General features: G+C 42.1%; 1 protein-coding gene across 1 annotated transcript in view; it reads left to right on the top strand.

The window, feature by feature from the left end:
• Positions 1 to 13,232, top strand: part of LOC145396792 (uncharacterized) — a 60,413-nt gene that overhangs the window by 45,229 nt on the left and 1,952 nt on the right. The window contains exon 9 of the mRNA XM_080270084.1: positions 1,517 to 1,671. Coding sequence (XP_080126210.1) covers positions 1,517 to 1,671 — 155 coding nt within the window. The remainder of the gene's footprint in view (positions 1 to 1,516; positions 1,672 to 13,232) is intronic.

Below are 13,232 nucleotides of genomic sequence, written 5' to 3' on the forward strand. Positions count from 1 at the left end.
ATGATGCAGCTAGTGTTTGCCTAAAGCTCAAAGTCGCTACTACACAGCATTCCCATCACAGTCATGCTATGCCAGCTAGTTGGTAAGCAATTTTGAAGGTTCAATTTCTTTTTGGACATACCTTGTATACTCATTACACACTTGCAGCAGCATAATAGAGTACTTGCAACAGAATTTGTATAACACACAGTATATGTCAGTTGGCCTTAGTGGGTTACTTGTATGTGACTTCTGTCACCCTCTTCCAAGTACATATCTAGTCATAATGTGCCGCATTCTTTATGCACTTCCAGCAGAAGAATACCTGAAACAGAATTTGGATAACAATAACACAAGAGTTATGTGGCATTATGTCTAGTAGCCATAGAGGGTTACTAATGTGTGACTTTAGTAACCCTCCCCAAGTATATATCCAGTCATGTTATACTCATTACACATTTACAGTAGCACAATACACACAAGAGAATTTTGGTAACAATGAAACATAAGTTTTGGGGGATGTGTCAAGTGGTGGTAGAGGATTATTCCCAGATAGACAGGAATATTGATTTTGTTAAAGGGTTTGGTGCAAAAATACAGTATAGTTATGCTTTTGGGGGATTGGCTGGACATTTCTTTGTGTCTAGCAGTTTGTATAGTTAAAATAAAAATCATTCACAGGGGTATTATTTTGTAGTGGAAATTTGGATAAATGGGAATGGTGAATCAGGTCAAGGGTTTTGGCGCAAAAAATGGCACTTTGATTAAGCAACGATTCAGACATCGCTCATTTGAATACTGGGGAATGCCGGTACCTCATTTTCATTTTCATTCACTTAATCAGCCATCATCTGTGATTCCTACCCTTACCATCAGACCACTCACATATTCCCTTTTCACCATCCTGATCATATCCGTTTCATCCCTATGCAGTAAGTCTGGATCATCTCTGTTTGCTACAAAAGTCTATAGTAAAGTACAGAAAAATTGCCCAATAAAGTTCTGATCGTACAAATAAGCTGATTTGCCAGTTTCACACATCTTCTTGTACCAGTTGTTAAGATGCGAATGAATGTGTTTGTGCGGATGAGTAAATTGGGAGTATGTCGTCCTGTCTCAGCTACCTCCCTTTCATGGGGGAAGCAGCATAGGTTTATAGATAGATAGTTGTTAAGGAAAAGTTAAATGTTGTAATATTTTGGAACATAGCTATACCTGACTTAGAATGGTGAAGACTGTTCATAGTGTGATGGTTCATTATCTTCATATCTTTCCGTTGGCCTGTCTTACTTCTTACATCCTCAGTATTCAAATCTTTCCATTAACCTATTTTACTTCTGCTGTCCCCAGTTTCAGATACAGATCTTTGCTAACATTACCTCTTCCTATCATTAAGCTCATTCACGAATCCTTTGCTCACCACATTGTTTATATTTATTCTCTCTTTATGTCCATACCATATTACGCATTACCTTGATATCTCACTGCCTTCTTGTTTCCCAGTGTCCTGCCTAATTTTTTATGTATCTTCCTACAGACACAGTTCTTGGCCAATGTCACCTCTGGCACTACCCTGACCACTGGGGCACAAGTGAGTGCTGAGGTAGGGAAGGTGGCCATCTACTTTGTGGCACGGCAGGATGTGCTAATCCACCACACTGACTTTGACCAGTTTGTGATTACTGAGTTTGGGTAAGTGTAACTCATGATTGTTATGATATTGTAATGTTAATGATTTATTAACTGGATTGATCATCGGCCACTTTTAAGTCTCATTTACAGCTTATCATACAATATTATAGTTGATTTGAGGCATTCCATTGAAGAAGGGCCAACTAAAAATGGCAAAATGGACCTACTGGTTCCAACTTGTTTCCCTTGCCTAGATTGATGATTTGCCCCCAGAGGAACGAATATTGGCCCTTTTAGCATGGTCAGGAGTCCATAATATTGACTTTGAGCCATCAACTCTATTGCATTCAGTTGGCCCAACAGGCAGTATGCACATGGGAAAGGAAGAAGGGCCATTGGACAAATGCCTCTCATCCATTGTGGCACTTCTTGGCCTGTGAGTATGACATGTGATACCTAATATGCATCAGTCTTATTGCTTAATTTACAAGTATAACAGGTATAATAAAGCCCCGAAAATGCCTTCCTCCCCCCCACTTATTAAATGGTGGTAGGTGGTGGGAACCATCATCCTTGATGTAGTGCTGCCTACTTCTTCCTTCACCTTTATTATTCTTTTTCTTTGTCTGTCGTCCTCTCTTCCTATTTCTCCCATCATTCTTGACTGCAAATTCGAGAAGAGATTTAAACTGCATTTTTTTTTTAACAATAACTATTACAAACAAGTTGATGGGGTTGCAATGGGTTCTCCTTTGGGTCCTACCTTGGTTAATGTATTTCTTTGTCACCATGAGGTGTCATGGCTTAAAGATTGCCCTGCTCATTTTAAACCATTGCTGTACCGTAGATATGTTGACGACTGTTTTTTGTTATTTAGGCAGTCTGATCATGTAAATGATTTTTTGAATTACATTAATCATAAGCACCCTAATATTGAATTCACTGTAGAAACAGAGGAAAACAGAAGGCTTCCTTTCCTTGATGTTTTAGTTCATAGAAATGACTCCAGTTTCAGTACCTCTGTTTATAGGAAGAGTACCTTTACAGGACTTGGTCTTAATTTTTTGTCTTTTGTACCCAGGGTCTTTAAATTCAACTCCATTAAGACTTTGTTATTCAGGTGTTATAACCTTTCCTCGGATTGGAATTTGTTCCATTTAGAAATTACTAGGCTTAGAACATATTTCTTGAATAATGGATATCCTTTGCATCTTTTTGAAAGTACCTTATACACGTTCCTGGTTAAATTATTTAGTTGCACAAAGCCTGTTAAATCAGGGAAAGCCCCAGGAATTGATGGAGTGTGTGGTGAAATGCTGAAGCATGGGGGAGAGATAGTAGTAGAATGGATGTGGAAGATGTGCAGATTGGCCTGGGAGGAAGGTAGAGTCCCGGAGGATTGGAAGTCAGGTATAATTATTCCCTTGTACAAAGGAAAAGGGGAAAAAGAAGTGTGTTGTAATCATAGGGGCATTTGTCTTCTTAGTATAATAGGAAAAGTGTATGGTAGGATACTTATTGACAGAGTTAGAGAAAGAACAGAGGAATTAGTTGGAGAAGAACAGGGAGGCTTTAGGAAGGGAAAGGTTGTGTAGATCAGATATTCATTCTCAGATCTTTAGTGGAAAAGTTTCTAGAGAAGGGAAAGAAGTTGTATGCGGCTTTCATGGATTTGGAGAAAGCATATGACAGGGTGGATAGACTAGGATTGTGGAAAGTGTTAAGAATATATGGAGTAGATGGGAAGTTGTTGAATGCTGTGAAGAGTATGTACGATGGTGCGAAGGCTGCAGTGCGTGTGGATGGTGAACTAAGTGAATTTTTCTCTTTGAAAGTTGGGTTGAAACAGGGATGTGTCATGTCTCCATGGTTGTTCAATCTGTACATGGATGGGGTAATAAAAGAGGTACAAGGTAGGGTAGTGGATGTTGGAGTGGCCCTGGTGAGAGAGGATAGTGTTTGGAAACTCCCTGTGCTGTTGTTTGCAGATGATACTGTGTTGTTGAGTGAAGACGAAGGGGAGCTGCAAGGCTTGGTGGATGAGTTTGGGAGAGTGTGTAAGAAACGGAATCTAAAGGTGAATGTAGGGAAGAGTAAAGTGATGGTCTTTGAGAGAGGTGAAGTCAGTGAATGTACAGCGAGGTTGGATGGTGAGGAATTGGAAAATGTGAGTACGTTTAAGTACTTGGGGAGTGTGATGAGTAAGGATGGAGGTTTGGAGGGTGAAGTGCTTGAAAGGGTACAGCAGGGAAGAAAGGTTGCTGGTTCTTTGAAAGCAGTGATAAGAAACAGGGAAGTGAGCATGGAAGTGAAAAAGTTACTACATGACAGTATTGTGATACCAACTCTAACGTACGGAAGTGAAGCTTGGACGTTGTTGGAAGGACACAAGTCAAGAGTGAGAGCAGTGGAAATGAGTTATTTAAGAGGAGCCTGTGGAGTCACATGGAGAGACAGGCTGACGAATGAGGATATAAAGGAGCGTTGTGGTGTTGATGTGGATGTGATAGGAAGCGTTATGAGGAACATACTGAGGTGGTTTGGCCATGTGGAGAGGATGGAGGGTGAAAGACTGACGAAGAGAGTGTATGGGAGTGAGGTGGAGGGGGAAAGAGGGAGGGGGAGGCCGAGGATGAGATGGAGGGATGGGGTGGAGAGGTATATGAGAGAGGGGGGTGTGAATTGGGAGCAGGGGAGTGAAATGGCGGGGGACAGGGCGACTTGGAGGCGATTTGTTTGTGGCCACCCCAAACGGGACTGAGGCGTCTGGCAATAGATAGATAGATAGATAGACAAAGCCTGTGTCTTTAGTTCCCAAACAAGTACTTCATATTAGCTTCCCTCATTATGGGCACAGCAGTTTTCACATCAGAAAGGAATTAAATAAACTGCTTAATACAGTTTATCCACAGTTTATCCACAGGTCTCATTTAGGTTCATCTTTAAAAATTCATATACTATTGGATCCTTTTTTAGGTATAAGGATAGAATCCCCAAAGCTTTATGCTCTAACATTGTGTACAAGTTTAATTGTTCCTACTGTAATGCAGGATATATTGGGAGTTCTATTCGAAACCTGAAAATTAGGATGTTCGAACACAAAGGCCTGTCTTATAGAACCACTTTACCACTCTCAAACCCTCCCTTCTCGGAAATTAGGGAACATTCATTTGTTTCGGGTCATACATTTGATCTGGATGATTTTGAGATTTTAATGACAAATAATGATAAAACTAGTCTTAGAATAGCGGAATCATTGTTTATACATGACTTAAAGCCTTCACTGAATACCTATGAGTCTTCCATTAAATTATTTACCCACTGATTCACGGATTCGATTCAGCAGTCTCATACAGCTCGACCAAGTTTACTTTTCCACAGACTTTCCTCTACTGATTAGTTGCTTTGTGTAGTTGCCACGGTGTGGACGTGTTTAGGTTAGATTTTTAGTAATTTTGTGATTTTTATTTTTTTACTACATTTTTTAATTTAATTTGTATATATTTTATTGGTTTTTATTAATTTGTGAATGAGGTTTTGGTGATACTTCATTTTGTAATTAATTTTACGTATTTTAGTTTGTCTGATGATGAGGTTGGATTTCCTCGAAACGTCACTGAAATAAATTGTGAACATGACCCCAGTCCATCGTTTCCTTGTCATGGTCTTCAGTTTTATATATGCCATCAGGTTCCCTACTGGATCCTCAGTTTTTTTTTTTTTTTTTTTTTTCCCGGCCTATCAACCATTGGCGCCGAAGCCCATGGTTATTAAGGCCATATATATAATATATATATATATATATATATATATATATATATATATATATATATATATATATATATATATACATTTAAACATATATACATATATATACAAACATATACACACACACACACACACACACACACACACACACACACACACACTTCCATGCATACATACAGACACACTTTCATGCAAACGTACTGTACATATATATATAATAATTTTAATCTTATTTTTTTTTTTTTGTATTTTTTTAAAATTTTTTCTTGGTTTTATATTTTTTATATCTTATATTATAAAGACAAACTAATCTAAAGACCCTAAAACTAATCACCTAACAGACAAATCGCTAACCTATACTAAATCCTACAGAGACAAATAACTAGACCTACACTAATGGTAAAAATACCTCGACTAACAGAACACCATCGACTGCAGATATGTAATGCCTTTCTACATGACATACCTGCACTCATCACCTGGTGACTGTCAGTCGAGGCACAACCTAATATAGGGGACATCAATATATGAAAGGGAACCAGACGAGTCAGGAACATTTCCATATACGTCAGCTGTCGTCCCTAATTAGAATAACTTAAGCAAGATGATATAATGTATTTACATAATTTGTACAAAAAGTGAAGAACCTCGCCCAGCAGACCACCATCGACTGCAAGTGCCCAATACCTTCCTGTATTGCACACTTGCACTCATCAGCTGGTGACTGTCAGGCGAGGAACTTGGCTTAATGTAGGGGACATATATATTAGAAATAGATCGGTGGGAGGAGGAACTATTTAGAATGTCAACTGTCAACCCTAATTAATATTACAATATATACATATTTACTGTTCATAAAAACCATAACCACACAGTAAAAAAGTCACATCACTCTGATCAGTCCGGTCTCTCTCAAGAAAGCCATCAATTTATCAGTCATAACAATGTCCCCATCACCCAGGATGGTGGAAAGGGTGAAGGGGACGTCTGCTGCACGGCAGTACTTTATAAGTGAAGCACGTTCACGAATAAATCGCCGACAGCGCAGGATGATATGACTGATAGATAACACCGCATTACAGATGTCACAGTGCGGTGGGAAGCGTCTTTCCATATATGGTTTTATGTGGGTTAAAATGGTGGCATTAAGCCGTAACCGTGCCAACACTTTTTCTTCTAGGCGACTGGGACGGTTGGCAGTGTCCCAGTCGCCCAGGTACGGCTTACAAGTTGGAATATTTAGTCTGGTCCACTGACCTTGCCACAGAAGATTTATTGATTTCTTTCCGAGAGATAGACTCGACCGTAGATCACGAGGAACGTCCCAAGTCTCCTCGAGCTCTACAGCCGACTTTGCAAGTAAGTCAGCCTGCTCATTGCCGTAGATACGACAATGACCAGGCACCCAGATCAGCGTGAATGACTTGTTGCATGAATGCAACTTATTAACGATGCGGCCCTGGATCTCATGAGTCCGTAGTGCAAGATGCAATTGCCTGAAGGGCTGATTTTGAATCTGAAAATATGACAAATGAGTCATGCCAATAATTGAGAGCATAGTCTATGGCTTTGTCAATAGCAAAAAGTTCTGAAGTAAACACAGATGTATGAGTCGGCAACCGATACCTGAGGGCACATTCAGTCGACCACATACTTGCACCCACACATCCACTCGACTTGGAGCCGTCTGTGTACAATTGATGGGACTCCAAGTGACGAACAATGATGTTATGAAACAAGTGGTGGACCTCCGCCTCCGGCGCCTTGGCCTTTGGTGCTGGGAGCCATGTAACATCGACTGTAAAGCCGGGTGGCTACCAAGGCGCTATATTTTTAAGCACCAACTTGTTACAGTCACTGGGGTCCACATCAAGCTCCTGCGTCAGTAAGTGGCCGACGTACCCCCCGCAGAAGGTGGTGGTATTGACGCAGGGGGGTACAGGCCACATTGCCGATATTACTTTTCCTTAACGTCCTTATGCCGTAGGACAAGGCCAGATGGTCACGGCGAATACGGAGGGGAGTCACATTCGCCTCCACTTCCATATGAGTCACACGGGTACACCGGACGGCTCCAAGACACATTCGCAAACATTTATTCTGTAACACATCCAATCCTTTCAGAGTGGCATCGGATGCCGAGCCATACACCTGTGCGCCATAGTCTAGCTTCGATCGAATAAGGGACTTATACACCATTAATAAAGATATTCTGTCGGCACCCCAGGTAGTACCCGCTTGGTACTTGAGGACATTTAATGGTTTATCACAACGAGCAAGCAAAGTATTAACATGAAGATTAAAATTCATTCTACGATCAAAATGTATTCCTAGAAATTTTACAGAATTTTGAAAAGGTACCGCCTGATTATCCAAAGTTAAGCACAAATTAGGTACGTTACGATTAGTGAAAACTATAGCGGCACACTTACGTACGGAAAACTTAAATCCCCACTGCAAGGCCCATTGGTGGACGGAGTCAAGGGCTGCTTGAATCCGCCCAGCCGAAAATTGTGCATTACGGGAAGAGTGCCATATTGCACAATCGTCAGCGTAGAGCGAGTATTTAAGATTCCTCGGGATGGGAGCTGATGACAGAATATCATTGATCATAATACTAAATTAAGTAGGACTAAGCACACTTCCCTGCGGCACCCCGTTTTCCTGGATAAATATATCCGATGTTACGTTACGGGGCAATTTGACAGAAAGTTCTGTCCCTTAAGAAATTTGAAATAAAAACAGGTAAATTTCCTCTTAAACCATAAGCATAGAGCTTCATTAGTATACCGTGTCGCCATGTCATGTCATAGGCTTTATGGATGTCCAAGAACACCCCTATCATGAATTCTTTATTGGCAAATGCCTCTGCAATACAATGCTCCAAATTCATTAAATGATCTAGTGAACTTCTGTATTTACAGAAGCCACGTTGTTGATCATTTAACAAATTCTTCGACTCTAAAACAAAAGGAAGCCTATTGTTAACCATACGTTCCATGACCTTACATAGACAAGAAGTCAACACAATAGGACGAAATGAAGTGGGATTCATAAGACGACCAGCCTCTTTGGGTATCGGTATGACGTGCACAAAGTGCCATGAGTTTGGGAACGTTCGAGACGCCCAAATCTCATTGTACAATGCTAACATCTTAATCAGGTTGTCCTGATTAAGATGCTGGATCATACCGTACGTGATGGTGTCTGGTTCAGGGCTGGTGTCTTTACAGGATTTTAGGACAAGGAGCAGGTCATCTAGCGTAAACTCTTGGTTGTACGGGAAGCCTACATCTTCTTGGCAAACTCAATAATCTGTAGCTCAGCCGTGCGTTTATGATGTTGAAAACGCGGATCATAATTGGCTGAGCTACTTACATGAGAAAAACTCCTGGCGAGGATGTTAGCAACGTCCACGGGCTCGTCATAGATGTTGTTATTAACCCGTAGGGTGGTGATACGTATGTATGGGCCTTTATTATTTAATATTCTTATAGTGGACCAGACTTTACGTAATGGTGTTGTACGAGTCACCGTGGACACAAAGGACCGCCAGGAGTCACGTTTGGCCCTTCTTATTATTCTCCTTGCCTCAGCCCGTGCCTGTTTGTATGCAATAAAGTTTTCCTCAGTGGGCTGACTATCAAAAATCCTGTATCTCCTGTTGCGTTTTCTTAATGCTTGTCGGCAATCCGGCGTCCACCAATGTGCTCTATGCTTCGCATGAACTGTAGAAGTCTTGGGAATAGCAGCCTCAGCTGCGTGTAATATGGAAGTAGTTATATTTTCGACCTTAACATCTATGGTCTCCCCAGATATATCTAAATTGGCGATCCTTGAGAAGGATCCCCAATCTGCTTTCTTATAGTTAAATTTTGGAGGTGGAGGGTCCGAAATGATGTCGCGTGTATAAGACAGACAGATGGGTAAATGATCACTTCCCAAGGAGGAGTCGTAAGGGTCCCATGAGAAATCTTGATGTATACCAGGGGAAGCCAAAGATAAGTCAATGGCCGAAAAGTTACCAGTACGATCATCTACACGAGTCGCTCTACCATCGTTCAGAAGACAGAGGTTGGACTGTAGTATCAGGTCGGCTACTTGCTTCCCACGACCATCAATCCTTCAGTTACCCCATTGATAGTGATGGGCGTTAAAATCGCCCAACACTAACTTATTCCCAGGGAGATGTTTAACTAGTGAATTTAAAGCATCACTATCAATGGGGCCATGTGGAGGACAGTACAGAGAGCAAATAGACAGATACGTGTTATTAAATTTTACTCTGCACGCGACCGCTTCCAGAGTAGAATTTAGAATCACTTCCGTTTGTGGGTGTGATTTGTGTGTGTATATGGCTACTCCGTGACCTTCATATCTTCTATACGAGTGGTAGTGTTTTAACTGTGGAGGATCAGGGTGATCCTCCAGGCGCGTCTCCTGTAAACAAACAACGTCTGGCCTGTGTATAGAAAGCAAGATTGCTATATTGTGTAACTTATTCCCAATACCTCTACAATTCCACTGTAGTATAGTGAATGCGGCGGTTTAAGATTTACGAGGGGGGCCAGTGTGTTTAGTTTTTTTATGCCCCCCGCGACCAGGCGAGTGGCTACCGGGGGACCTTTCCCGGTGCTTGCTGACGGAAACCTCCATATTATCGGCAATAACAAGGCTCCCAGATTCCACCGAGGAAGAGCTATTCTTCCTCTCCCTCGCTGGGCTAGGAGCAGGGAGGACATGAGGACGTGGCTTTGAAAGGGTGGTGAAGTTATGTTTTACAGTCTTGTCAGGCTTCGATTTAGGCTTGACTGACTGAGAAGCAGCAGCGGCCTGTGAGTATGATGAAGCTTTAGGGAGGTCAGTTAGAGAGTTGGATCGTACAGGAGGTTTAGAGGTGGAGGTGGAGGTAGAGTGAGTGACTTGATTAACAAGCACGAGATCAGTCTGCGTCTCCACAGTGCACATCACAGGGCGGGACATCACTGCCGAAGCATAGGACCTATTCGGTGTGGGAGTTGCATGCAACTCCTTCACCTTTTTCCTTGCTTCGTAGAAAGAGATGCCCTCAGTCGCCTTCACCGCACAGACCTCTTTCTCCTCCTTCCACTTGGGACAATCCCTAGAGGAAGTGAAGTGAGCACCCTTGCAGTGAAAGCAGCTGACACCCTCTGATGTGCAATGGTCAGCATCATGACCTTGCGTTGCGCACTTGCCACAGACTGATTGAGAAGCCCGACAAGACTTTTCATGGTGTCCATATAACTGACATCGTAAACAACGAAGTGGGTTAGGGATGTATGTCCTTACGTTAACAATTTCATTCCCCACTTTGATATGGGTTGGGAGAGTCATTTTACCGAAAGTCAATATAACCGTTGCCGTTTTCGTCCTCCTGCCCTCGGAAAATCTCGTGATGAAACGGGCTTCAATTACATCTTCATGAGCAAGTTCACGTATGATGTCGTCCTCTTCCATGACCATGAGGTCCCTGCAAGTGATGACTCCCTTGCAGGAATTCATGGAGTGAGGGATCGTCGGCACAACATCATAGCAATGGAATTTGCTCATCTTCATCAAATCCTTAACCTGGGACAAGTTTGCAGTCTTTACTAGGAGATCTCCGCTAGCAAGTTTTTTGACCTGTTCTACCTCTCCTGCACATCCATCAATCACCTTCTTGATAATGAAGGGATTGAGGCTGGACAGGGGAGTAGAACCAACCGCGTGCAGCAAAACAAAACTGGCATTGTTAACGTTAATGTCTAGCAGAGGGCGTGTCCGGGGCCGTTCAGTCTGGGGGTAGTCCGTCCGTGAGACAGTCGGGGGTCGGTCAGGACTACCTCCCCCCCTGAAGGGGGGGGAGGCAGCAGTGGCGTCCGCCATAGTGACCACTTCCTCCTAAAGGGGGAAGTGGGAAGAAAGAGAAAACACAAACAAGGGACAAAAAAACCAGGACAACACACCTATGGCTAAGATTGCCCTCTCAAACCACTCCAGGGAGGCCCGACCGTGTTACTTCACACCCCAGAGCGATCAGTGGGGGGGACCCTCCGTGGGCGAGTAAGCAAAGGTAATCTTATTAAATAGATATAGACACTTACTATATCTCTAGCAAGGGTAGGGAGGAAAATTAGTACTAGCTAATCCTAAGTGTCACCAGAAGGGTGAAAAAAAAAACTAATGCCGGTGAGCAAGCCCTGAAAACTAGAGAAGAGTGCAACAGAAAACACGTCTACGCTCCTCACGACCATGCATCAAAGTCCCTCAGTTGTTAACATTCTATATATATATATATATATATATATATATATATATATATATATATATATATATATATATATATATATATATAGTGTTTATCTATCTATCTATCTATCTATCTATATATATTTACATCATTACATCATCTAATCCTGTGTTGCATCATAAAGAGTGTAGTAGCCTGGGGCAAGGCAAGTTGGTCTTGACATTTAAGATGAGAGTGACCAGCCTTAAGGCCCTTCCACACGAGAGGCAAATGCACGACGGGCAAACACTGTTACCAAGTTTGTGGATGGGTGGCGGCCACGAGAGTAGATGACGTCATAAACGAGGAAACACGGGCAAACCCTCGAAATGCTTCTGCCCGTTGTTGTCTACTGTCCTTTTTCTTCATGCACATAGCAATAATTATGGTACACAGAGCTATACGTTTAGCTTTGTCCTGCGACAATTCTTACTTCCCATGTTGTCGTTCTGCACTCAGTTATGCGGAGCACCAAGTGTAGGCCACTGCCCGACGTTGCCTGATGTTCACCACAGCTCTGACTGCAGTCTGCCGTCTGGTCCAACTCAGAGGTGCGCCTAGTTATGGCCAATGCCTACCAGGGACTGGTTGATCTGGTAACACTGTTAAAAAAGCGAGAGCGGCCAGTGCCCGTCGGGCATTTGCCTCTCGTGTGGAAGGGCCTTTACTCATCTCTGAGTGACATTACATGAGCAACAAACCCCTTGGATATAAACCTACACAGGCTCAATCTGGCTGGAGTGCCTTAATTACTCACTAAACCACCAGGCGCCATAGCTTGGTTATATAGTTACCACCCAGTGTAGTAAATGGTTTCCTGGTGAACAAGAAACTATTTGGCTTGTCACTCAGTGTTGAGTCATCCATAGACAGAAGGAAGAGTAAAGAAAAAATGAAAGAAGGAAGAGGAAGGTAGGAAAGAAAGAAGGAAGAGAAGAAAGAACAGTCACCCTAGAGCAGCACTACATCGAGTGAGTGGATGGTGAGCACCACTACCTACCACCAATATATATATACCGGTATATATATAAAAGATAGATTGATATATTGAACAACCATGGAGACATGACACATCCCCGTTTCAATCCAGCATTCAAATAAAGGAACTCGCTAAATTCATTCTTCATGTGTTCTGCAGACCAAGGTCCTTCGTACATACCTTTGATATCATTCAGTAGCTTCCTGTCTGTTTCATGTGAGGCGCTCCGAGCCAGAAGGACGACCGTGCATTTTGCTTATTTACTTTGACATCTAATTACCAAACTGGAATATACTTTAAACATGTCATGTTTACCACCATTTTAATCATCTTGGCGAGCACTTTCAAGTTAAACAATAAAATGCATATAAGTATAATTTTACCACTACATAATGAGTCATGTCAAAGTTTAACAACTAATTACCGAAAATAAGCAAATTGCATGGTCGCCCCTCTGGCTCGAAGTGCCTCATATATTTTCAGTACATTCCACATTCCTAGCCCATCTTTTCTGTCATATGTTGTCTCCAGATCCATGCGCATACAATTTCTTTCCCTTCTCTTGGTGCTTTTTCAATAAACACC

Source organism: Coenobita brevimanus, chromosome 4, assembly GCF_032717465.1.
Source record: "Coenobita brevimanus isolate Jiangsu-jjx chromosome 4, ASM3271746v2, whole genome shotgun sequence".
NCBI classification, from domain to species: Eukaryota; Metazoa; Arthropoda; class Malacostraca; order Decapoda; family Coenobitidae; genus Coenobita; species Coenobita brevimanus.